The sequence below is a fragment of the Felis catus genome, chromosome B4 (assembly GCF_018350175.1).
Source record: "Felis catus isolate Fca126 chromosome B4, F.catus_Fca126_mat1.0, whole genome shotgun sequence".
Lineage (NCBI taxonomy): Eukaryota > Metazoa > Chordata > Mammalia > Carnivora > Felidae > Felis > Felis catus.
In genome coordinates this window covers 79,087,983-79,114,456 of record NC_058374.1, presented here as the reverse complement: position 1 = coordinate 79,114,456, position 26,474 = coordinate 79,087,983, and the positions used below count along the sequence as shown (strand labels likewise).

Sequence of the window (26,474 nt, the reverse complement as noted above, 5' to 3'; positions counted from 1 at the left end):
GATGAGCAGGCCAGTGGAGAAGAACAAGACAGCACAGGGAGGAGATGGCATGAGGGAAGAGGGAATGGTGGTGCCTTCCCAGGGATGTGAGACTGGAGAATACTTTGTCCCGAGCAGGATTCCAAGTGTTAATGACCAGAACCCAGGACAGTGCCAGCCTTGAGTCTGAACCTACGCCCTGAGGGTTTTCTTTCTGTAGCTAAGATATCTCTCAAGTGTGTTTGGTTTATCAGTTGCAAAATGGCTTTAAGCCAGTCCTTACATATTACAGTTTATTTCCAACTATTAAAAATTACAAAAATCGATAATAAAGATCTTTTCTAACACTGAGCTTAATTGTCAAAATTCTCTACTGCAAGTGTAATGTCTGGTTTAAGTGATTTTTGCTCCCACAACTACATAAGCATGGTATCTTTTTAAAAAATGCGTATTTATTTTTGAGAGAGAGAGAGAGAGAGAGAGAGAGAGAGAGAGAGCAAGCGAGCACAAGCGGGGGAGGGGCAGAGAGAGAGGGAGACACAGAATCCAAAGAAGGTTCCAGGCTCTGAGCTGTCAACACAAAGCCTGAAGCAGGGCTGGAACCCACGAACCGTGAGATCATGACCTGAGTAGAAGTCAGGTGCTTAACCGACTGAGCCACCCAGGTGCCCCAGTATCAATATTCTTAAATGCAATGGTAATGAATGAGAGCAATACTAAAGCTAAGAAGGCTGGTTCTCTGTTTTTTTACTTTCGGGATGTGGATACTTCCTGCACGACCAAAGTGGACTTGGAAATAAAAATGGAGAGTCTGACCAGTGACGTCAACTTCCTGAAAGCCCTCTTTGAAGCGGTAAGCACCTCTATACTATCCTGTAGAGTGGAAGCCACAGCATGTGGTGTCAGATCTTGCTTGATTCTGGGCATTCAGCTTCCTTTGTGAAATCTATTTGGCAGCAAACATTTGCAAAGTCTTTCCCATCTTTATCCCTATTTCTTTTTCATTTTTTCAATTTTATGCCTCCTTGGTAATATTGCTTATGTTCTCCTTCCCCTGGCTCCAAGCTTTCAGAATCTGCAGCCCATATGTTTAGAATCTCCATGTACATAGCCTCCCAATGGAAATCCTCGGGAGAGTTAAGGGAAATCCCTCACTGCCTGCTGGGAAGTTTCGTGCTGCCTGGTTTCTGGGTCTCTGTCTTGTCCCCTTCCTTTCCCCCCAGTAAAATTTAGTTTTCTAGATCTCACAACATTCCGGAGCCAGTGCATGGAAGGTTTAGGGCATCCCAGAGAGAAGGCAACACTGTGCAATGGTGTGCTCCTGTGGGCATGTAGGAGTACAACCAGGTGCTGTCAGAATTGAGTGATATGCCTGTCCATGGACAACAACTGGCATCTGGACCTGGACAGCATCATCAGCGAGGTCAAGGCCCAGTATGAGGAGATCACCCAGGGGAGCAAGGCTGAGGCTAAGAGGCTGTACCGGGTCAAGGTAAATAAGGGTGATTGCATCAGTGTAGACTCACCCAGGGCTCCTGCTCCTTCACCTCCAGCCCCTCCTGGCCCCATCACAGATAATGCACATTTTGTTCAATGGGAAACCCACTGAAATAACTTTTGCAAATATCCATAATTTGCAGTACATTTCATTCTACTACCTGATATCTTTAGGGGCAACTGTGATTTTTAGTTAAGCAATACTTTTCATTCTAAATGCCTGCTGGACCTCCATGTAATGTTAGGACTTTCTGGATTAACTGCACTTCTATTCTCATTTTATTTTATTTTTTCATTTTAGGTGGGGGCAGAGGGGCAGAGGGAGAGAGAGAGAGGGAGAGAGAGAGAGAATCTTAAGCAGACTCCATTCTTAGCATGGAGCCCAATGGAGAGCTCAATCCCACGACCCAGGAATCATGACCTGAATTGAAATTAAGTCAGACACTCAACTGACAGAGCCACCTAGGCTCCCCCTATTGTCCTTTTAACACACATGTATTTGAGGGTTAGAGATAATCTCTCCCTATCTGCTCCACACCTTCTAGCTTGGGAGGCTGCAGACTATAGCCAGCTGGTACGGCGTTGACTTGAGGAACACCAAGAATGAGATTGCAGAGCTCAAAAGGATGGTCCAGAGGCTGTGGGCAAAGATTGAGGGCACCAAGAAGCAGGCAGCTGTGGCTCCCCAAAGCCTAGGATTGTAACTCTGATGCTGGTGGGTTATCTGAACCTAGCAGGCTGGAAAGCCTTTCAGGTCCTCATTGGAACCTACAGGGGGCTTCCCAGGATACACCATACAGAGCTATGGCTTCATGTATGTTACCTTTACTCCCAGCCATCATCTTCAAGATAGAATGGTCTTCCCTCATTTCATTGGGTGTGGCCCCAGACTCCATGAAATATGTGGCATTGCATTGAGTTTCTGGGGTCTCATACCGTGGGGTATGAGATTTAAGAGATTGGGAAGCAGGTGACCAATATCTCTGAGTAAGGATTCAAATAACCACTGGAATTTCCTAGCCTAGTGTAGCTACATGCATATGAATGATACGGGCAGAAGAAGTTAGCATGGTTAACAACACAGCACACAGCTTAGAAGTTTTCATTAAGACAGTTGGAGGGAGACCTGTGGTCACCTGCTATGTGCCCAGGTGGGTTTAAAGATTCAGCCCTTCTCTTTTTTCTCCTCCCATTTCAGAATACCAGCCTTATCTCCTGTGTGACTACCAGAGCTGATGAACGTCATATTGGCATTGGATGTGGAGATTGCCACCTACAGAAGATGCTGGGTGGCGAGGAGTGCAGGTGTGTGGGGACTCTGGCCAAGGCAAGGAGGGCAACTTGAGAGTCAAGTTTCAAAGGATTGTATGGTCCTTAGCTAGACACAGTGGTAGGGAACAAAGGAGGGTCTTAACAAATGCTCGCTTAACTGAATTATACTGCCTAGCACTCCCCCTTTGGGCTCGGGGACAACACCAACTTTATATATTTGTTACAGCTGAATACTTAATGCTTTCCAACAGGCATATGGTTCTCCCCAAAGGTCAGTGTCAGTCAATCCTGGGATGGTGGACAATACAAGATGGGTACTAGGTGGTCCTGGTAGCCTGCTCCTCCAGTTCTACAAACTGGTTTCCACTCCTCTCTGCATCAGTCTCTCTTCTTTGACTCTATATCTCTGGCACAGATAAAAGCTGTGTCACTTTTGGTATAGGCCAAGCACTGTACTAGACATTCTTCATGGCTTAATTTACTCTCTTCAACAAACTGATGAAGAAGTATATTATCCCAGGTTTGTCAGTGAGGGAATCAAGGCCAAGGTGATGACAGAGCCAAGTATCCAGAGACACATTATATCTCTGTTCTCTGCATCCCCATCCTAGAATCCCAGGGAAGCCCTTCTCATGTCTAATTTCAATCCCTGATGCTGCAACTCAGATTATTGTACTTTGGCATCCCAAGGGATAATTCTGAACAGAGATGCTGAGAGGAACCACCATGAGGTTCCCATCATATTTATTTTGTTTTCCTAAACAAGATGTCTGGGGAGTGTCAGAGCCCAGTGTGCATCTGTGAGTATCTTACACACTCCATTTCTATTGTTTGAGATGATTTCTTGTGGCTTTGCTTCAGCTTGCCTACCTGCAAATTGTCTTTTCCACGGTTTGATTCCAAGAGTAAAAGAAAGGGAGGGGCAAAGGGAGAGTCGTATTTGGGTAGGACTTATCTAATGTCCTATCCAGTGTATGTCCTGGATTCCCCCTCAGACAAAGAACTCCCTACCATGGGAGGGTGGTCACCTTTTTTTGAATTTTCTCTGACACTCATTCCAAAGATAGGAATGCATACAGTGGGCATTTAGACAGACAGATGACACTGAGCAGCCCCCTCCTTTTTTTTTTTTTTTTTTTTTTTTTTTTTGCAGTTGTGGTCAGCCAAACATCCAGCAGCAAGAACATTAGTGCTGGGAGCACTAGCAGCAGCAGCAGCAGCAGCAGCAGCAATGGCATTCGGGCAACAGAGGTGGCCAGGGCATCCAAAGGGACAGTGAGTCCACCAATGTGGGAAGGGCATCCAGTCCAGAAGCACTAGCATCTCCATGGATCAGAGTCCCAGACTGAGCAGTTCATCCTCTTCCTCGGCTAGGATGGTGCAGACTGCCACCAGCAGTGACCAGAGCTCCTGCATCAAATACTGAGACTGGACCTTGATGTGCAACTGTAGGATTTCCCCTGCCTTTAGCCACACCTCTCTATAATCGCTCCTCTCTCCTAAAATACTCTCATCTGCTTGGAGGCTCAAAGCCAAGGGGGACCCAGGTAGACACTGTCAGGTTAGGAGTTTGTCCCTGAGCGTATCACCTGCCCATTGTTCTCTTATATAGAAACTCTTCCTTGCCTCCTCTCAGGTCTCTGTTTCCTTTTCTTCATTAAATTATAATATGTGATGGTGTATTTGACTCTATGAGTTTTTCAGAATAATAGGGACCCGAGATGTTTGCCGAACCAGAGAGCAACATACTCAAAATGTGGCCTGCAGGACGTTACATTAGCAGCCACGTATGGAGTGAGAGAAGAAGAGAGGAGGAGGGTGCTGAGGGTGTCTTTGGAGTTAAGCCAACTGGGTCAGACTTTGCTCAACTGCCATGCTGTGCTTCACTCTTTTTGGATCTATCCCAGGGCAGGACACGCCTTGGGGCTGGCACACTTCTCATACTGGCATCAGTAATCTTTGCCAAGAATTCCAAATGGCTCAGTGACAGCCAACTGACTAACTGCAGTGCCCAGCCTGGGTCACCTCCAGGGGCAGGCTTTCTTTATCTCCTCCCTTGGGGGCTTTAGGCTACAGTGGTAGGGGAATGTGGTCAAACGTTGCCCTTGTGTCCTCATTCCTTATGATTCAATGACAGTTGCCCCTCTTCCCAGTAAGACTCTGTAGCTCTCTGTCTCCCTTTTCCTCCCACATCTTGAGATCTCAAGGCTCTGGAAAATCAATAAATGAAAAAAAGTTTTTATTAAGTAATTTTCACCTCCTCAGACATTGTTCGGAGAATCTCACACATAAATAATTTAATCTTCACAATGATCTTATGAGGTAAGTATGATTATCCTCACTTTATAGATGAGAAAAAGGAGCACAGAGGCATAAAGATCACACTATGCCAAAGGATGCAGTTAGCAGGTGGTACAGCCAGGGTTTGAACACGAGTAGTTGGACCCTAGAGTCCATGCTTGTAACTTGCATGGTGTACCAATGTCACATGTGTGGTTTTGTTTGTTTCATGATAGATTTGTGGGGTGGAATGTCTTTGGTCTTTGAAGGCAGAAGCTGACTAGTCACAGCCCTGCTCTGTCCTTGGTTCTGAGATCTGGTCCAGATACCTGGGGGACTCAATCCCTCCAAACCTGACTTCTCAGTCCCACCTTTAGTTCTGACTATTTACATGTGCTCACAGATTTTCCACTTAAGATCAAGTAATGTTAATATTAATATTTGTTTCAAAGTTCAACTTTAAAATAGACCCAGGCTTTGTTTTGTTTTGTTTCTTTTAAAACCGGGAGCAACAAACAAGTGTCAGAGTCCTTATAGATAATAAAACTTACCTAATTTAGCATGTTTGCTTTTTTGTCTCAGCTGCTGGGCAGTATTTGTCATTGGATGATTAGCATACTTGCTTTCTTTTTAAAAACATGGATTATTACTATTATTACTGTTATTATTTTTTGGATTATTATGTTTAATTTAACTCCCTTATTGGGATGAGAGGGAAATGAAAATAAAGAAAATTGAGAGGATAGTCTTCTTCTCTTGATCAGAGCTAGGCTCATGATGAGCAAATTGGAAACTGGACACTCACAGAGGAAGAGAGTAATTTAAAATATTAGCTGTTAGTATTTGCTAATGTGATAATAAAAACAATATCTACCTCTCAGGGATGTTTCAAAAAATACATGAAATAATATACATGGAAGTATTTTATAAAGTGAAAATATTCATACAGATATTATACTACTTGTATACAAATTTTGATTAGCAACTAGATTATAAGCTCTTTACTTTTTTAAAGTTTTAAAAAATGTTTTATTTATTTTTGAGACAGAGAGAGACAGAGCATGAGCAGGGGAGGGGCAGAGAGAGAGGGAGACAGATTCTGAAGCAGGCTTCAGGCTCTGAGCTGTCAGCACAGAGCCCAACGTGGGGCTTGAACCCACAAACTGTGAGATCATGACCTGAGCCGAAGTTGGACGCTTAACCACCTGAGCCACCCAGGCGCCCCTAGATTATAAGCTCTTTAAAGAGAGGGACTATGCCGTATATTGTTTGTATCTTATGTGATATCAGACAGAAAATTTGTACTTGTTGACTGATGTATTGATTAAATTGTACAATGCATGACAGAGGTCAGCTCCTACAACAAGATAGGTACTCAATATATGGGAGATATTACCACTATTATTTTGAGGGTTACTACTGTTAATTAATTTCTGAGGAGTCAGACTTTCAAGCCTAGAAATGACTTCAGAGGCCCTGAAAAGGAATCCCCATTTGGATACTGAAGTCTTCTCTAAAACACCACTCTATAGTCAGCAGCTTCCTGTGGAAAGTAACTCCTCTCTTTCATAAAGGACACTAAACTGAGTTTTACCTTGTAAATTCTACTCATTGGTCCAAGTTTTTCCCCTCTGTGGCTATAGGGAAAATCCTAAGTCCTCTTGTGCACAACAGTCTACAAATGTTCGAGGATGTTTTTCCCCTTTATTGGATTCCTTCTCCTTGTGGAATCATTCCATTTCCAACTCTGCTTTGGGTGCCCTTACCATTCTGGGTGCTCTGTCATAGACATCACATCCTCTGGATGTCTGGAACCCAACCCAAACTCCCAAGAGTGGACTGACTAGCCCAAGGAAAAGAGTGGGCATGGAGCTTCTCACTATGTATCCTCCAACTTTGTAGTTGGCAGTTTGGCAGCTCCTGCCACTGACTCATCCTGAGCTGGAATAGAGGAGAAAGGTGTTATATTTAATCTTAAGGGACGTAGCTTTTTAAAAACTTTTTTATTATAGAAAATTTCAAATAAATATAAAAATAGACAGAAGAGTAAATGAATGCTTCTTTCTGTACCCATCAACGATCAACTCAACAATCAACTCATTATTCTGTTTCATTTCTATTCTCCCCACTCCTTTTACCCCTCCAGATTATGTTGAAACAAATCCCAGACATCATACTATTTTATTCATACATAGTCCTTAAGTTTCTCTAAAAGATAAGGACTTTTAAAATAATATAACCATATTAAAATTATCACTCTTAACAGGATAAACATTAATTCTTTGATAAAAAAATTCAGTCCAGTTTATCAACTATATTCAAATAAAAAAAAATCCAGTCTGAGTTCACATTTCCCATAATGTCTTGTGAATGTTTGCATTAAAAGCACTTGTTTAATCAGGATCTAAAAAATGTTCATGCATTGCAATTGGATCATATCCCTCTTTTTTATTCCTTGTAATTTATTTCTTGAAGAAACCTGGTCATTTGTCTTGTAGATTTAGTGTCCTGCTAATTTAGTGTTCCCCCACCTCCACCCCTCTGCCGTGATATTGTTCAACATGTTCCTTTTTTCTTTGTCTGTATTTTTAATTGTCATATGTGAAAATGGACTTTTTTGGGGTGAACTATTCTATAAATTTTAACAGTTATGCAGTATAGATTCGTGAAGGCACCGCCACAGTTAGGGTCCAGAATAGTTTTGTCACCCCCCAAAACTCCTGAATGTTATTTTTTATAGTGACACACTCCCTCCACCTTTAACCATGGGCAACCACTGACTTGTTCTGTCACTATAGTTTAGTCTCTCAGAGAATCTCATATAAACAAGTCACACAGTAGGTAACCTTTTGAGACTGACTTATTTCCCTCAACATAATGCCTTTGAGATGCCTCAATTTGTTGTGTGTATCAATAGTTTGCTTCTTTTTATTGCCAAGAGTATTCCATAGAATTGAAGTACTATGGGTTGTTTATATCCTTACTTCTTTTTTTTTCTTTTAAGTTGTTTTTTTAAATTATTTTTGGGAGCAAAAGAGAGAGCATGTGAGCTGGGGAGGGGCAGAGAGAGAGGGAGGAAGAGTGGCTCCTACAACATGTCAGGAGATCACACATGGAGGCCACGGTCAAGGAAGCATTTCCCAGGGGATGGCCATGACATTTCTATCACAGGGATGTCAGATAAGAAACCAGGGTCATTCCTGGATCATAACTGTACTCTCATTACAGTACATCATTGGCAAAGGAAGAAGGTTGGGGTCAGCTATCGGCCAGGGTGGGCTAGGGGCGGACGGTGGTCTTGGTGACTGGGAGCAACAGGTAGGAAGATGTATTGTAGACTGACCAGGGAAGGTCTGGCTCAGGGCTCCACAGAAGTGTGGGGGAGAGGGAGGTACTGAACTCCCTGCAGAATTGAAATGGGGGTTGGACATTTGGTTGGTTATTAAAGGGAAGCAAGATCTGGGAGGTTGGAGGACTTTGAGGGTGTCTGCATCGCATTTGAAGCACAAATCTTACCATGTTATTCCCCCATTAAGTCCTACAGTGCTCCCTATTGCCTGAGGACGCAATCTGACATCTTCATATGACCCATCAGGCCTTCTTGAAGGGGCTCAGCCTGTTTCTCCAATGCGGTCCCAGAACACCACACCCTTTTCTGTATTACCTTTACCAGTGAGCAAAAATGCTTCCATTTTCTTAAACACTCTGAACTATTCCAAGTCTTGGGTCCTTTGCACATGCTTCCCTTTTGGCGGGCATATTCTCTGAGACCCCATCTTCCTTCAGCTCTGACATCTGCTCTTGAGGAGAGATTTCCATGTCTGCCCCTCACCTACCAGCAGAGTTACTCACCCCCTCATCGTGTCACCAGCAGGCCCTGAACACACCTGTCTTTCTCAGTACTTTTGTATTGACGTGTCTGCCTTCCTTGCTGGCCCGTGAACTGGCAGACTGAGCAGGCAGAGCAGGCAACAGCCATTGTTTGCGGCACCTGGCAGTTCTGGGCCCAGAGCAGATACTGGATGAGTGCATAGTGAATGAGGGCGGAGGATCGAGCATCCTGTCAAGGGGCACTGTCCAGGTCAGAGAATGGGAGTCAGCTGGCCATGGATGTGCTACCGGTGCTATACTTCCTCCAGGTCTTTCTCCATCTGCCTCATGAGCAACCCAGTTGGCATCTTTCTGGGACCCTGTTTCCCTACACCTGTAGTATCCTCTGGCTTACTGGGCAAGTGGCCCCTGTTGAAAATGAGATAAAGCTAGTCTGTCATAATGTGTCTTTAGTAAAGCCCTGTTGGCCCTTCAGGTCTCATGGAGGGCATGTGTGTGTGTGCGTGTGCGTGTGCGTGTGTGTGTGTGGTGTGTGTGTGTGTGTGAATTGCTCCAAATTTATCCTGAGATCAGGTCTTGAGGCTCATGGCCCTGATGTGGCTTTAGGGTCTCCGTGTCTCTCCATGTGCTGCGTGCACCTCCATTCCCTTTGTCAGTCGGGGAGTTCTCAGTGGAGGAGCCTTCTGTGTCTTCTTCTCCCACCACCCCCCGCTATCCAATCCTGGTGATTGGAGAGAATCTGAGACGGACTGCCTTATTGGATCACGATACAACATTACCTTGTCCTTAGGAAACGCAATGCCATTACTGAGTAGTAGTCTGCACTGCAAAGTCAATGCCAAATCCTGGTGGCTGGTGCAGACTTAGAAAGCAGCAGATAATTGGTTATGCTAAATTCCTTACAACAAACAAATTGTGCCACTTCTCAAGCATTCTTACCGCATTTCCACCAGAGCTGTAGCAGATCTTTATGAGGCTTTACCACAAAGGACTTCTAGCTGAGGCCCAAGCAGCGGAGTGGAGTGGGGGACAGAGATTCAGCCCACTGTCTATGACGAAATTCTGCACTCCTAGGACTACATCATTTTTGGAGGGGGCACCTTTATCTAACCTGCTTTCATAGCCTGTGTCATGATACAGGATGCCTTTGGCAGCCAGAGCCTATACAGCCTTGGGGGAAGCAAGAAAATCTTGCTTAGTGTGCCACCCAGGCTGGGGGCTCAGTGTGGGGATGCTGGGGATGTTTGGGTGCCTTTGGAGGGAGACTGTGTGAGGCTGGAGGAAGGGGCAATGGAGATATGGTGGTTTTGGAGGTATTCCTGGTGGATCTGGGGGCCGTGAGGGTTCAGGGGGCTTTCCCCTCAGCATCCAGGAGGTGACCATCAACCAGAGCCTCCTTCAGTCCCTGAACATGGGAATCGACCCTCTAGATCAGGAGGGTGAAGACCAAGAGAAGCAGCAAATCAAGATGTTCAATGACAAGGTTGCTTCCTTCATCGACAAGGTGAGGGCCTGTGGTGGGGAGGGGGCCTGGGAACATAAGGCCTGGGTTGGGGCAGTGGGTCTGCTCGTGAGCTGGAGGCCAGGCAGGCCATGACCTCTCCTCCCTGGTTGACCGCAGGTATGGCTCCTGGAGACCAAGTGGTGCCTCCTGCAGGAGCAGCTGGCCACCTCCAGGGCCAGTGCCCATGACCTGCAGCCCTTCTTTGAGTCCTACACCAGCTGCCTGCAGGCCCACCTGGACAGGTTGCAAAGTGAGGAATAGGGAAGAAGCTTAATGCGTCTCACTGGTAGACCTGCAGTGTAGACTGTGTTTATGAGCACAGACTCTAGATCCACACTGCCTGGGTTTAACCTTGACTATGTGACTTTCTAGCTGCTCAGTCATAGGTCATTTACCTAACTATCCTGTGCCTCAGTTTCCTAATTTGTAAAATAGGATGATAATTGTATCTACTCAGAGGTTTGTCCTGAGAGTGAATTCATTGAACATATACTGAACATTTCAAAAGTGTCTGGCAAATAGTGATACAATGTTATTATTATCTTTTTAAAGTTTATTTATTTTGAGAGAGACCGAGAGAGTGGGAGTGGGGGAGGGGCAGATAGAGAGAGGGAGAGAGAGAGAGAGAGAGAGAGAGAGAGAATCCCAAGCTGGCTCCACGAAGTCAGCGCAGAGCCCAATGCGGGGATGGAATTCATGAAACCGTGAGATGACAACCTAAGCCGAAATCAAGAGTCTGATGTTTAAAATGACTGAGCCAGGTGCCCCACATTGTTACTATTAATTCATATTAAGTGTCCAGAAACCAGATTCTTAATAATTATTATTTTATTATTATTACAATTATAGTAACTAAAATGTAAATAATAATAAAGCAAATAGAGTGCCTAGTCTGTGCCTGGCCCTCTGCTAGGCATTGGGGCTCCTGTGACCAAGGAGTCAATTCATGGTCCTTATACCCAGAGCCCTGTGTCTGGGGACCAGAGCAGCAGAGCTGGGCCTCAGCGTGACTGGGTACAGGGATTAGATTAAGAGAGGGGCTGCAGAGACAGAAGCCCGGGGTCGCTCTCTGGGAGTTCCTAGCCCCGTGGTAGACTGCAGGGATATTAACTGCAGTGCTGACTGAGGAACAGAGAGATACTCCCGAGCCATGGGGGGTCCCCAAGCCTCAGGGTGGGGGAGCAGAGGAATATGGGAGAAAAGAGGATTGGACCTGCATAGCAGGGCTGCAGAATGGGAAAGGAGGCCGTGTGCCATCCAGGTCTGTTTGGGCTTGGAGAAGTACTGCCCTTACCCCATTCTATGGTCCATTACCAACATCCTGAACATTTATGCCACAGCCGGGATGAGCTGGGAGGACACAGGACTCAGTGGGTCCCTATGACCAGGCTGGCTTTCTGTTTGGCTCACCCATGGAATCTCAGGGCTGGAACCTGGAAGCTGGAACATGGGGTGAGCTGGGCCAGCCGGGGAACCTTCCTAGCATGCCTCTGACACAGCTGTGCCCAGCCCAGACTTTTCTCCTCTTGCAGGTATGGTGGCCAGATGGACAAGTGCACAGCAGCACAGTGGCTTTGTGCTTCTCAGGAAGGCACATGAAGGTGGGGCTGGGCAAGGAAGAGGAAAGCAGGGAGCTGGGGCTGAAGCCACGTGGGATGGCACTCCTCAGGGGGCAAGCCCAGTTCCCGTTGTGCCCGTTGGACCTCCCAGGACTTTCTCGGAGCTGGAATGACACACTCTACTTCCCTCGTCATTCGATCTGTGTCAGAGAGTCGAGGTGAGGGGGTGAGGGCGATGGGAGAGAGCGACCCTCCCCCGCCGTGGAAAGGGCCATGCATGAACCCTTTGCGTCCACCATCATAAATCCTGCATAAATCCTGCCCTCTTTTGTATCCCCCCCACCCCCCCGGAGATTGAGCTAGTCCCAGATTATAAGGACTTGATGGTCGACAAACCACATCAGCCCTTTGGAGCATAATGCCACCTTTTTGCCACAGTGAGGGATTGGCATCACGCACAAGAACTGTCTTCAATTCTGGGTCCCACTTTCAAGTCACTCTTATCCTAAGTGGTTTAGTGACCAGAGTAGACGTGGTTTCTATTTCCCTTCATAAAAACTGTAATTATTGACAAGTGTGTATTTTGTTTTGTTTATGTTTTTACAATTTGAATATGGTTTATTTATTTATTTATTTATTTTTAATATGAAATGGATTGTCAAATTTATTTCCATACCACACCCAGTGCTCATCTCAGCAAGTGCCTTCCTTAGTGCCCATCACCCCCACTTTCCCCTCCCTCCCACTCCCCATCAACCCTCAGTTTATTCTCAGTTTTTAAGAGTCTCTTATGGTTTGGCTCCCTCCCTCTCTAACTTTTTTTTCCCCTTCCCCTCCCCCATGGTCTTCTGTTAAGTTTCTCAAGATCCACGTAAGAGTGAAGACATATGGTATCTGTCTTTCTCTGTATGACTTCTTTCACTTAGCATCACACTCTCCAGTTCCATCCACGTTGCTACAAAAGGCCATATTTTATTCTTTCTCATTGCTGCATAATATTCCATTGTGTATATAAACCACAATTTCTTTATCTATTCATCAGTTGATGGACATTTAGGCTCTTTCCATAATTTGGCTCTTTAAAAAATTTTTTTAAAATGGTTTTATTTTTGAGGGAGCACCCAAGCGGGGGAGGGACAGGGGGAAAGGGACAGAGGATCCAGAATGGGCTCTGTGCTGAGAGCAGGGAGTTTGATGTGGTGCTTGAACTCACAAACTGCGAGATCATGACCTGAGCTGAAGTCAGATGCTCAATTGACTGAGCCACCCAGATGCCGAGAGAAAGAGAGAGAGAGAGAGAGAGAGAGAGGGAGAGAATCTTAAGCAGCCTCCATGCTCAGCACAGAACCCAACACTGGGCTTGATCTCAAGACCCTGGGATCATGACCAAGGCTGAAATCAAGAGTCAGATGCTCAACTGACTGAGCCACCCAAGGCGCCCTTCTTGTCCCCTTTTTAAAATCAATTTCACTGAGGTATAATTTGCATACAATAACAATGCAGTCATTTTCAGAGTACATTTCAGTGAGTTTTGACTCACAGAGAGGTGTATCCCCGTGTAAATACAACCACAATCAAAATATAGGACATCTTCCAAAATTTTCTCCCACGCCACTTTGCTGTCAATCATCCTCCAGCCCTCAGGCCCAGGCTGGGGCTTGCTTTCTGTCACTACAGGTTACTTTGCCTTTTCCAGAATTTCATGTAAATGAAATCATACAGAATATATTCTTTCTGTGTCTAGCTTCTTTCCCTCATCATGATGTTTTGGAGACCCATCAGATACATGTTTGCCCTAGGCTGTGGTTCACCTTTTCTTGCCCTTTCTCAGTGACGTGTTTCGAAGCTCCCTGCTGGCTCTCCAGCGCTCTGGTGGTGCTTCTCAGTCATCAGCATTTGCACCTGCCTCTAAAGACTGGCTGCTTGGCCCAGCCTCTTGGTCTAGATAAAAGTCTATACCTGGTCTGAAGACAGGACGGGTGACTCTCTCTTATGGCTCCCCCAGCCCTTCACAAAGATGTGGAAGTTTTCCTCCTATAATAAGGTTGCTTATGTTTTAGGGATTAGTACATCAGAGTTAAAGCAAACTGGAACTTAAAAAAAATACAGGTGCCTGGGCCACATTACCTAAGATTCTGATTCAGGAGATCAAGAGTGAGGCCTGAGGATCTGGATTCTTAAAAACTGCCCAGTGATCCTGATGTGCAGTCAGCCCCAAGGCCACTGCCCACAGAGTGAAGCCTTGATTCTGGAGCATAGCACAAAGACACCATCATAATCAGTTTCAAACTTCCATATCACCTGTCCCCCACTTCCATATCCTCTATTCTGCAAGAATGTGGGGTCTCTCACTAACCCTCCCCACTCACCTGTATCTGAAACGTTTTCCTCTCTATTGGGGATGCTTTTCTCTTTTTGTCCATCCACCGGGCCCATTCCTACTCATCCCTCAATACCCCACTCAAAATTGCCTCCTCTATGATGCCTTCCATAGCCTTTCTTCCTCTTATGCCTATAGTACCGCTGTCCAAAACACTGATCCCAATGTGATATAAGGAGTTGTTTACATGACTGGCTCCTCCTTCAATACAACTGTGAGTTTCTCCAGACCTTGGACCTCGTCTTGTGCAGAATCGTGTTCCTGTTGGGTAGCCTGGTGCCTGGTGTAAGTAGGTGCTTGACGAACGACCGCGGAGAGAATGAATGGACGTTTGGAAAGATAATGGTATGGATGGTGGTCCTTGTACCCCTTGCTGGGAATGGAGTCCTGGGGAAGACAAGGGTTGGCTACCCCTGCCTGGGCCCTCTGAGCATTGTGCCTGACCCTCACTCCCAGCTCTGGTTTCCATGCCTCTTGGGAGAAAGCAGAGTCAGAGGGTAGGTTGGGACAGCATTTACCTTCTGACTGTTATCAGTCTTCAAACCTCGTTCGTGCTTAATGCTTTGGTCGTTTTCATTTGGGGCTGCAGGTCGTTTGAGAGCATTTTGTCTGTGAGTCACGGGAGGGTGTGTGTCTCTGTGTGGCATGCTGGCCCATTTGTCTGTCAGTCCTGATAAGTGAAAGGGTTTTAAAAAGTTGAAGACACTCCACAAATGTCAGATGCTATTAAGTGTTGGCACGTATGCTTACGAGGCTGTGGCTTGGCACTTTTTGGAAACGAGAATGGCTCAAGTTGTACAAGGCTGGCTGGCTGGGTGCTGAGGGTATAGAGACCGCCCCAAGTATGGTGCTGCCCTCCACGGGCTTTTCCGCTGGTTGAGGGGAGGAAAGACATTCTCGTCTGACTTACTTAGGGGCAATGGTGTCCCAGGAGCTGTAAGACAGGACACCATTGGGGCTGGGGTGCTTGCTGGTTTCTAAATTATGGGTCAGTTTGGGTGTAAAGAAAAGGGGAGGGGGGCTTGAAGCCAGAGGATTTTTCATGATCCCTGGTACAGAGGAGGAGCCAGTCAGAAGAGGTCAAGGTAGTACCCGGCACAGAAAGGTGTTCAGGAAGGGGTGGCTGGGGAGCAGATGAGGGGGAGGGCAGAGGAACCTCACACTACGGTCTCACTTAGAGGCGGGGCTACTAGCTGTGAACCGCTTAGTGTCAGGGTGGTTCATGGCCCTGGCCTGCGGCCCATTGGCTTGCAAAACTGGGACTCTGATACTCACTGGAAAAAGGTAAGATGATATAGCACCCATCAACTACCCCCACTGCTGGGGAACTACTGCCAAGTGCCCTTGCTGGGGGCTTAGACAAGAGTAGGGTCCTGCTTGTACCTTGGCTCCTGGTTCTGCACTCTGTTTTCATCTGTCATTTCCCAAACTTGATCAAATCTGAGTCAGTTGCTCAGAGTCAGGGCCTGTTCCATGAGCTGAGCTCTGGGTAGGAACAGACACAGAGCACTGTGTGGGGTCCCCACAGGAGGCCTTTGCCGGAAGCCCAAGTCTTGCCTGGCTGCTCCACAAACACGGGCTCCAGATTGGGACAGAACGGGATCGGAGGCTATTGGCACTTACTGTCTGTGGGCCCTCAGACAGGCAATTTAACTTCTGAGCCCCAGTTTTCCTCATCTGTGAAATGGAACTACTACGTGCCCTTCCCTACAGGGTTGCTGGGAGGGAGGGTAGAAGGGAAGAGGTCTGTGAATGTCAATCACTGAGCCCGCCCCCTGGCCAGCATGCCACGGCTTGCCTACCTGACGCTATTATAGTCCCTCACAGACAGACACAGAAACAGACACAGCGTGTCTGCTCTTTGGTTTATACAACACTGTATAGCACTTACCTCAGGTCCCAACTCCCAGCTGCTTCATAGGCGGAGCAGGAGTTTATCAGCTCTATTCTGATTGGCTAAATGGTAGCCCAGAGGGATCCGGAGCCTGGAAGCAGGGCTTCCTGTTTCTGTCCAGGGTGCTTTCCATGGCACTGCTCTGATGGCCTCCTGGGGTGGCAGCGTCTGGGCACTTTGAGGAGGCCACCCATCTGTCAAGGACCCTGTCCTTTGGGACAGCAGCTGCTGGCCTAAGACCTTTCCTGGGTTCTAGATGCAGCGAGGCCGGTCCCTCCCCAGTATGACTTGGCTCAGAGCTCACCTGGTGTTGAACAGTTCCCTATGGAGCAGGGTTCTCTCCAGTTGCCGACAACAGGATGACAGTTTGTCTGGACACCAGAACACAGTCCCTCACCTCCCCCACACCCGATCCAAGGCCTCCTGACTCAGTGCCCCCATCCTGACGCAGCCCCACACGCTTCTTTCTCCTCAACTCCTTCCTAGCTCCACTCAACCACCGCTGTCCCCAACCCACATTATCTGCCATCTGCTGTGCTATGTGTTGCCAAGCTGGTCCTTAACCCTGAGCGCCTGAATCTGAGCGCCCTGTTTCCCAGAGAAGCCAGGGCTCCCTGAAGCCAGGAGCGATTTCTCCTCTGCCTTCCTAATTCCCCCCAGTGACAGCCCGGCTTCCTCAGAGCAGAGGGGCCTTGGTCATGGTACCTTCATGAGAGGCCTAGCCATGGCCATGGAGAGGAGGGGCTACAGGGCCCTGAGTCTCTCAAGGAGCCCCTATGCCCTCCCCTCTGGGAAGGCCCAGCTGTGCTGGTAATAACACGCTCTGCTCCTCTTTCTAAGAGGCAGCTGAGGAGAACAGCTGGGTTTATAGTCTGCAGGCGTGGGGGATTAGCAGTGGGCTTTGCCAGGAAGAAGGGATTTGGGATGGGCCCTCATTAGAGCCTCAAACTTCCATCCCAATTTCTTTGGAATGTGTTCTTTATGTTTAAAATGCAACCTGATTTCTCAGCATATTCAAACCGGGCCACGTTGCTGGCAACCATCAAGGGGTGGAAGCCACTGCATTGTTCCAAAGTGTTTCCCTTGATAGAAAGGATTGGAGAAGATGGTAGGCAGGGGGTGGGAAGACAGTGTGGCCCATTTCCTCATTTGCTCCCAGGTCTCTTTCGAGGAAGGCAGGGGCCACGCTGGAAATGCACCGTTCGGATTTGGGAGTCAAGACCAGCCTCACATGTCTGCGAGAACAGGGTGACTTTATATAAATATTGCTTTAATGTCTCCTCCCCACAACTCCCAGCCGCAAACCCACCCTCCTTCCACTTTGCCCAGACTGACTCTGTCCTCAGCATCACAGACGTCAGCAGGCCGAGGCGGTGGATGGAATGTGGGGCTAGGACACGGGTGCCCTTTCTCTCATTTCCATACCTCCTTTGAACCCCTGACTTCAGTAGGTCCAATGTGAGCCCCGCTCCCCTCCCCCCGCCCACTCAAGTCTGAAGCCCTGTATGTGCAGAAAAGGAAGCTGAGTACAAGGAGACTCAGGAGGTGGCTGTGTCCAGACAGCACCTGGGCTGTGAACTCTCAGTCTGTGCCCCGATTCAGACTCAATTGCGGTGTCTTGCTTTTTCAGATTAGTGAGAAGCTCTGGGCAAGAATCAGGGCCTTGAGGGCATGGGGCTGGTACGTAGGGGGGCGAGGGGGCAAGGAGGGCAGTCCCCGTCTGTGACATAAAGGGCTTCACGGGGAAGAGAGCCCGGGGCAGGGCACTGTGATCAGAGAGCAGGTGTGTGCGTGTGTGTGGTTTTGCGAGTCTATCTGCATGTGTATGTTAGTGGGAATGCACACTCTATGCAGGCTCTTTCCCCCCAGAGGAGCTACGGTTTCGCTGCCAGCAGCAGAGGCACCAAGACTGGTCTCTGCTGCTGAAGGGAAGTAGGAGACAAGTGTTACAAAAACGACCTACATTCACACCGCACCCAAGTGACAGAGAACTTTTCTCATACATGATCCGCTCAACAACCTGAGGAAGAGGCATCCTTCGTCTTTCTTTCTTTCTTTCTTTCTTTCTTTCTTTCTTTCTTTCTTTCTTCTTTCAACTTTAATGGAAATAACAAAAGGGAAATTGGTAGGTTCAATGGGGCTTCTGTAAAATTTATGGGTTTTAGGCAGTGCGTCCTGGAAAAGGAATTCAAGATGAGAGACAAGGATGTCACTGGCTGGTGGGAAATGCAGATGACAGTGTCCCAACAACTTGGAACACTGAGTCTGAAGGTATCTGAAACTTTGTTTCTAATATGGAAGCAAGAACAATGTAAAGAATTTGAGGACAAAAATCTACTCCTCCAGGATGATGTGTTGGATGTAACTAGCCCTGTAGCATATACACCATGATGATAAATAAAAAGATACTTCAGGGGCGCCTGGGTGGCTCAGTCCGCTAGGTGTCCGACTTCAGCTCAGGTCATGATCTCGTGGGTCTGGAAGTCAAGCCCCATGTGGGGCTTTGTGCTGACAGCTCAGAGCCTGGAACCTGCTTCGGATTCTGCGTCTCCCTCTCTCTCTGCCCCTCCCCTGCTCTCTCTCTCTTTCTCTCTCTCTCTCAAAAATAAACATTAAAAATTTTTTTAAAAAAGATACTTCAGAAAACTCATGGTGGAAAAGAGCCTTCACTGGCATACGATCTAGCTCAAGTTAAGTAGCCACTGCCCAGCTGCAGAACGGTGGTGATTTTTATAGTTCTCATTTTTCTTAAATTTTCCTGGGGAGGAAACCCAACCTTCCCAGATGGGGAAGGTGGTGTCTTTCATGTGAGCCAGGGGGAGGAGGCCTTGGGAATCCTAATGTGAGCCTGGAAGAGGAAAGTCTGGTGGTCTCTTGGGTCTGGACGAGGTGGTCTACACCCGCTTCCTGGCTGGATTGGCCCTCCTCCAGCTTTCTCTACCCAACGGGCCCCTCTCTGTGCCTGCTCCCCTCCCTCTCATGAGCCTTGAGGGTCTTGAGCCTCTCATGGTCTTGAGGGTCTTGACTGTCCAGCATAAGCCCTGGCAACAAGCTTGGTGCTCTGCAAATGTTTGTTGAATGGCCAATTGATATTTATTCTACATGTGTGTACAGTTGGCCTAGAACTTTTAACCAGTGGTTCAATTTAAATGCAGCTGAGCCCTACATTTAACCAGGTTTGTCAGACGAGGCTGACTCTAGGTGTGTCTGGACCCTGTTCCTGGGACACTGGCTGCCTGAAAGCCAGTTCCTTATGGCTTTTGCCATTTCCCACATTAGTGCAGTGTACCTGGTGGTCCTGCAAACCTCTTCCTGGGGACTCTATCTACTCTTGGATGTTGGGATCTCTTGCTATTTGTTGACTACTAAATGACTGAGGAACGAATGACTGAGGAATGAATGAATGATATAGCGGGAAGATCATCAAGCCTAAGTATCAGGAAACGTCACTTGTGTTTTGTTACTGACTTGCTGTGTGTCCTTGGTCATCTCTGGGCTTCGGCTTCCTTACCTGTGCAGTAGGGCTCTGCCTCCCCTGCATTACCCCAGTGCTGCTGTCCACACGGGTTTAGGACTAAACTGTTGCAGAGTTACAGAATGCAGCCCTGCAAGAGAGAGGAGGAGACCGCTGGGACTTTGGGGAAGCCATGGGCTGCCATGATTGGAGCTGGCCCTAGACAGCTCCCTGGGGCTCTTCCCATTGGGCTGCAGGTGTGGTTCCTGGAGCAGCAGAACAAGGTCCTCGAGACCAAGTGGACCCTCCTTCAGGAGCAGGGCTCCAGTTCTAATAGCAATGACAACAACCTTGAGCCTTTTTTTGAGAACTACATCAGTAGCCTCAAGGCCTTCCTGGATGGGCTGCACACGGAGAAGGACAAGCTGGAGGGTGAGCTGAGGAGCAGGGAGGAGACGGTGGAAGACTTCAAGAAGAGGTGTGCACTGCCCCGTCCCTGGGTGAGGCGGGTGAGCTGGCAGGTGGCAGGGGTGGGTGGCAGGAGGCCTGGGCTCTTGCTTCACTCTGTTCCAGCTAACTGTAAGCTTGTAGAATTTACCCCATCCTCTCTGACTCTCAGTAGCCCAGTCTTTAAAGGAGTGGCTTATGGCTTGCTTGAGGCAGAAGTCCTTCTGAGAATTTAGTGAAAGGGTATACACGCAGAATTCTGGGGAGTTCCAAGACACCCCGACGCTAACAGACTCGGCTAACGTCCTCTGTCCTCCCTGGGCTAGACCGTCTTCAGGTTCTCCTCCGAATCGGAATTTTATTTCCCCTGTCAATAAGCTTCTCAGCAAATAGCAACTTGCTGTGCCTTGGCCAAGCCTCATTCTGCCACTTAGGAGCTCTGTGATCAGTCTCCTCACTGTAAAATGGAAAAAGTGGGAGCATTTACCCTATTGGTTGTAACGAGGATTCAATGAGTTAATACAAGCAGAATTCACTGGCACGTTCTTAGCGACCCATTCTTGGGTTTCACTGATTTGTTAAGTGTCTACTGGGAGCCCATGGGGCTACTATACTCACTATACGCTAGTTGGTACCGCCCACCTCCCTCCCAAAAGCACCTGGCAGCTCAGCCATCTCCCTTTGGTCTTAGAAATGGTTTTCAAAAATCCAAAATTTTCCAGGAAGCCTTAGGAGATGAATCAAAATAGGACCCCCAAATAGGAACAGGCTTCTACTCCAGTGTCCAGTAATGACCACCGCCATTATTAAGTGGTACCTGGCACATAGCAGAGAGTCTGTTGAACGAACTCTCCCTTGAGTTCAGAAGGGCTGTGCATTGCAATGACACCTGTCTTGAGTGAAACTGGCAGAAGCCCTGAGTCCATGTTACTTATGAGAAGGGCTCTGGGGCCATGGGGACGTTCCAGAGAAGGCAGATCAGACAGGGGCTCTTTTCTCACAGGTATGAAGAAGAGATCAACAAACGCACGGCTGCAGAGAATGACTTCGTGGTCTTGAAGAAGGTGAAGGGTCCCTCCCTGCCCCCACCTCCCACTAAGCAGAGTGGCTGGAAGATTGAGGGGAAGCATGAGTTTAGTCCTGCTAAGCTGAGGGTCTCCTTTAGGCTATGTGGGTGAGGGCCGGGGCCCGGGAGGGAGCCTGCTGAGCAGGGTGGGCAGGCAGGGGCAGGTTATAAAGGGCCTGCCAGACTTTGGCGATACCTCTCCCTGATGGGCATGTGGGGCTTATGAATCTTGTTAGGTCTTGAGTTTTGATGAGAAAATGGACAAAGGGAGGCAACAGGGTTTTGTGTTTTCAGGAGTACATCCCCATAATCCATCTAAAGAGAAACTTTGAGGGTTGCACAGTCACAAACCCTCCTCTGCCCTGGGCCCATTGTGGTGGCCCCAGCCCTGCTCTCCTCCCCCCCCCACCCCCCCCACCCCCACCCAGCCCCTTAGCTCCTTTGCTCCTCTCTGTTGGGTATGCACCAGCCCAGCCTGTCAGACAGTGGTTTAGTCCTGTGAGGACACGCCTGCCTCATTTCCCCTGAGAGGGAGCTCCTGGGGGGGGGGAGGGGAGAGGATCCTGTGGCCCCTTCCTCATGGCCCAGGACTGGGCCAGCCCACAGGCTGGAGGGAACAGTGTTTGAACTGTCCCCTAGGATGTCGATGTTACCTACATGACCAAAGTGGAACTGGAGGCCAAGGTGGAGACTGTGACAGATGAGATCAACTTCCTGAAGGCCCTCTATGATGCCGTGAGTGTGCTTTTCACGTGCAAGCCTCTGCCCCACCTGCCTTCCCCCTCCTGGAGAGGAAGGCACTCAGAGCTCACCGTTAGGCGCTTGAGTCCTGTCTGTGCTTCTGACAAAAGTGATACCTTCCCACCTGGCCCTCAGTCAGTCCTGACCCTTCTAGAGCTGGTGGCTCCCCATCTTCTGCGGGGCCCTGGTGTGGATCTGCTCAGGAATGGGCATGTCTGCCTGGCTCCGCAGGAGCTCCGCAGACACCAGCGACACGTCTGTGGTCCTGTCCATGGACAACAACCGCTGCCTGGACCTGGACAGCATCATTGCTGAGGTCCGTGCACAGTATGAGGCGATTGCCCAGAGGAGTAAGGCAGAGGCCGAGGTGCTCTACCAGACCAAGGTGGGTGACACCAGCATGTAACTCTGGAGGATCTTGCTCTCCCATCAAGCTACATGAGCAGGCCATCCAGGAGGGCAGACCTTGCCTCTGAGTCATTCTTTTCTCTATCGCCAGCATAGCAGTCCCCTCACTGTCTCACTGGTCTGATCTCACCCACATGCATCTCCCTTCCTAACCGGAAAGCTCTGACTTTGCTCTAACTTGGTGCTTCTCAACAGGAGGGGAAGGCATGATTTTTCTCCCAGGAGATGTTTGACAGTGTCTGTAGAGACTTTTGGTTGTCACATCTGGGGTGGCGGTGGGGGTGCTACTGGAGTCTAGTGGGTAGAGGTCAAGGATCCTGCTACACATCCTATAATGCATGACCCTGCCTCCCAACAAGAAATTATGCTGCCCAAAATGTCAGTATGCCAGGTCAGAAAATCCTTAATCCCTCTGGCTGCATTCCCTTTATTGCTGGAGACACTTCCATCACTCCTCCACCAATCAGGACCTTGTCATTGTGTGCTCTGATTCAATCACACTGAGGGGTTGAAGCCAGCATCTGGAAAGAAGTGGGGAGACACAGAGGGGGGTGGAACAAAGGGGCTACAGGCACAAGGAGTTCTGTCCCCCTCCTTCTGTTCCCAAATCTGAATGGGGCATCAGCTGGCCCATGTACGGCTGACTCTTCCGTCTTTTCTGCCCAAGGAGGGACAGTCTGCTGGTTAAGAAGATGGTTCTAGCATCTGCAATGTTGGCATTCAAATTCCGGCACTGTCACTTGATAGCTGGATGAGTTTAGTCATGGGACTTAAGCACTCTGTGCTCAGTTTTCCCATTCATAACATGGAGGTAACCTTGCCTTTCTCATCTGGTTATTGTGAAGTATGACATCAAGCACAGGGCCTGGTGCAAACTGTCTGCTCCACAAACAGCAGCCGTTGTGCTAGAAGACAGGTCCCTTGATGCAGGGGCGAGAGCACTCAGTTCCGCCAACTGGGTGACTCTGCGGTAGTCACATGTCTGTGTTTTGGTTTTCTTGTGTGTGATGTGAAGGGTTGGGTTAGGGGATCTGTAAGGCACCTGCTGGGTTTCTGAAAGGGTAACTCTTTCCTGGACACAGTTGGGGGAGCTGCAGACCATGACCGGCAGGCATGGAGATGACCTGAAGAACACCAAGAGCGAGATCTCTGAGCTCAACAGAATGATCCAGAAGCTGCGGGCCGAGATCGAGAGTGCCAAGAAGCAGGTGGGAAGAGGAGGAAGAGCTTGTGTCTGAGACTGTGGGCTTACGCTTGCCCCATAAATCCCAGGGCTCAGCACTTACCACAGTGAAACCATGACCTGGACTCATGCATGCCAAGATTAACCAGGTGCAGCTCTGGGCTGGGTGCTGAGCAAAACTTGTCATGTGGATCCAGGTCCTGTACCCCTGGAATCTGGTTGCTGATGTGGGTCAGAAATACTGAATACAGGCAAGGTTAGGGAGGTCGGGGAAAGAAGCTGATTGGTTGAAGAATGAATTGGGAGAGTAGCTCAGGAAAGTTTCTCTGATAATCCAGAAAGACTTCTTGGAGGCGGGAGGTCTTTGGAAGATGCTCAGTCTCTTACCATGAAAGGCGAGAAAGGCAGAGTCTGACTTCTTGTGAGCCGGGCTAGGTCCTTGAGGCCAGGTGTCACTAACTCCACTCCTTGATGTGCTAGGACCTAGACGAAGGCCCAGGTTTTAACCTCTGTGGGTGGTAGTTTCCTCATTTGCCCAGTGTGAGGTGACCCACATGCAGACACCAAGCATACAGTGCAGGCTCTCAGTGTATGTCACTTGAATCTAAATCGAACTCCTGCCCGCATCCCCCGAGAATGCCAACCTGCAGACGGCCATCACTGATGCAGAGCAGGGCGGGGAGCTGGCCCTCAGGGACACCAATGCCAAGCTTTAAGACCTCAAGGCTGCCCTGCAGCAGGCCAAGGAGGACCTGGCCAGGCTGCTCTGGGAGTACCAGGAGCTGATGAATGTCAAGCTGGCCCTGGACATTGAGATTGCCACCTACCGGACCCTCCTGGAGGGCGAGGAGTGCAGGTTAGTGGGAATCCCTCTGGTTCCCAAAGAGGCAGTGATGCCCGGTGGCTTTCCTGCCTGACCCAGCTGCCAGGGATCGGGTACCATCAGTGTGTGCATGTGCGCACTGCTGGAGGTGGTGATGCGCCCTTGGCGGGCCCAGCCTGCTCCTCTTCAGGGCTGCAAGATGCTGCCAGACCTCCAGAGAGCTGTGTTTTCTGTACAATAGTGACGCCACCAGAACCTTACCTTGGGCAGACCTCCCACCCTTCTTGTCTCATGTCTTAGCTGTAAAACACATGTCTGCAAAGAGGAGTCATAGGCATAACTATTATTTCTAGGCCATTTCTTTATCATTGGCTTAATTGTAGGTCTGAAGAGGCAGTTCCTGTAGCCTGACCCTTGGGTACAGGACCTTGGCCCATATGGATTCAAATAATATTTACTGAATAAAGAGAGGATGGGTAGGCCAGGGGATGTTCCTCTACTGTTACTCTGGGATGCTAGTAGGAAGGGCAATAATTAAAGTCCAACCTTACCCATCCAGAGTCCATCCTATTTCTTATTGCCAACGCCAATTGCTGTGGACCTAAGCAGGTGCATCTAGCAGAGGGAGTTGCCACACAGGTCGCTAACACTGACCTCTGCTCTTCCCACAGTGATGTCTGGCGAGTGCCAGAGTTCTGTTAGCATCGGTGAGTTACCCAGTGCTTTCTCTGGGAAGGGGCTCGATGGCTGAGATTAAGGTTTCTCAAATCGTGGGCCAGCGTTGGTGTGAGATCATCTCACCTGCAGCCTGGGAAGAGCTCTTGGGTGGTGGCCAGGGTAACCCAGGGGCTCTGAGTCCCTCCTTCCCCTGCCAGCCACCTGCCCTCACCACCCAGTGTGGAGTTTCAGTGGGCGGGACACCGGGGAAGGCTGGAGGGCAGAGGGGGTGGCCCCGGGGCTGTAGGATGCCCCATAGGCTCCCTGACCTCAAATGCTCTTTGCAGAGATGGTACACAACACCAGCAGCAGAGGCGATAGCGGCTGTGCCCAGGGAGGGGCCGCCCTGGAAGGCAGAGCTGGGACCCACAGGGGCCTGGGCTCCGGAGGGGGCTCGGTGGTACGCGGGGGCTTCTCTAGTTCGGGGGGCTCATGTGTCATCAGTGGGGGTGGCAGGAACAGCCCCCGCCAGGTCTTGCAAAGTTCCTCCCAGAGCTGGCGGTCCCACCACAAATTCTGAAGGGGGCGCCCCAGGTGTCTCAAGACCCCAGCCCCCTTCGTCTGCCCGCACACCCCAGTTCTGCGTGCTGTTCCACAACCCCGTGGGACCCTTTACCACTGCATCTCTGACCTGCGACCTGGAGTCCCACCTTCCCAGACGACTGGCATCTTAGCCCAAAATTTGCTGCCAAGGATGATTGGGTTGAAAAACCATCTATCGCCCCAAAGCCAGGCTGAGGGGCATGGCCCAGGAGCCGGGTTTTTCATCATCTCTGCCTCTCAGGTGCCCCCCTTCCAGCCCCACATCCCACTGGCTTGAGGGAAAGCCCCAGGCAGTGGACGCACACACCTATCCGTGCCTTGATTTCCCATGAGTGGTACTTGTCCGTTTTTGGCTCCAAGAAAAGACCTCTGTGTCCTGTAGCTTCAATAAACTGCATTGTGGTTCGCACCTGGTGGTGAAATTTTCATTCTGGCCTCCATGGTCCCTGGTTCTTTTTTTTTTTTTTAATGTTTATTTTTGAGAGAGAGACACACACACAGAGTGCAAGCAGAAGAGGGGCAGGGAGAGAGGGAGACACTGAATCCTTAGCAGGCTCCAGGCTCTGAGCTGTCAGCACAGAGGTGGACTCGGGCTAGAACCCATGAACCATGAGATCATGACCTGAGTCGAAGTGGGGGGGTCTAACCAACCGAGCCACCCACGCGCCCCCCCCATGGTCCCTGATTCTAGTCTGCACACCCACCCATGGGTCATGGCAGACCCTTTCACACGGAGACTTCCTCCTGAGCCTGGAGGGAGACAGGAAGCTCTAGTTTCCAGGCAGCAGAGGCCTTTTCAGCCAGCAGACACTATGGATGACACGGATCCACGTCCTTAACTGATAAGATTTTCAACTCATAAAAATGTCATTACATCTGAAAAAAGTTATAGGTTA

At 49.0% G+C, this 26,474-nt stretch overlaps 1 protein-coding gene across 1 annotated transcript; it reads left to right on the top strand.

The window, feature by feature from the left end:
- Window positions 1–1,357: 1,357 nt before the first annotated feature.
- LOC101098240 (keratin, type II cytoskeletal 4) lies at window positions 1,358–25,555 on the top strand. The gene is given in 13 exon segments (XM_045062668.1): window positions 1,358–1,471; window positions 2,022–2,147; window positions 2,675–2,803; window positions 8,257–8,306; window positions 10,225–10,363; window positions 19,908–20,128; window positions 21,101–21,161; window positions 21,803–21,915; window positions 22,139–22,289; window positions 23,395–23,520; window positions 24,131–24,351; window positions 24,991–25,025; window positions 25,323–25,555. Coding segments are annotated over 13 exon segments (1,719 nt in total).
- Window positions 25,556–26,474: the final 919 nt, after the last annotated feature.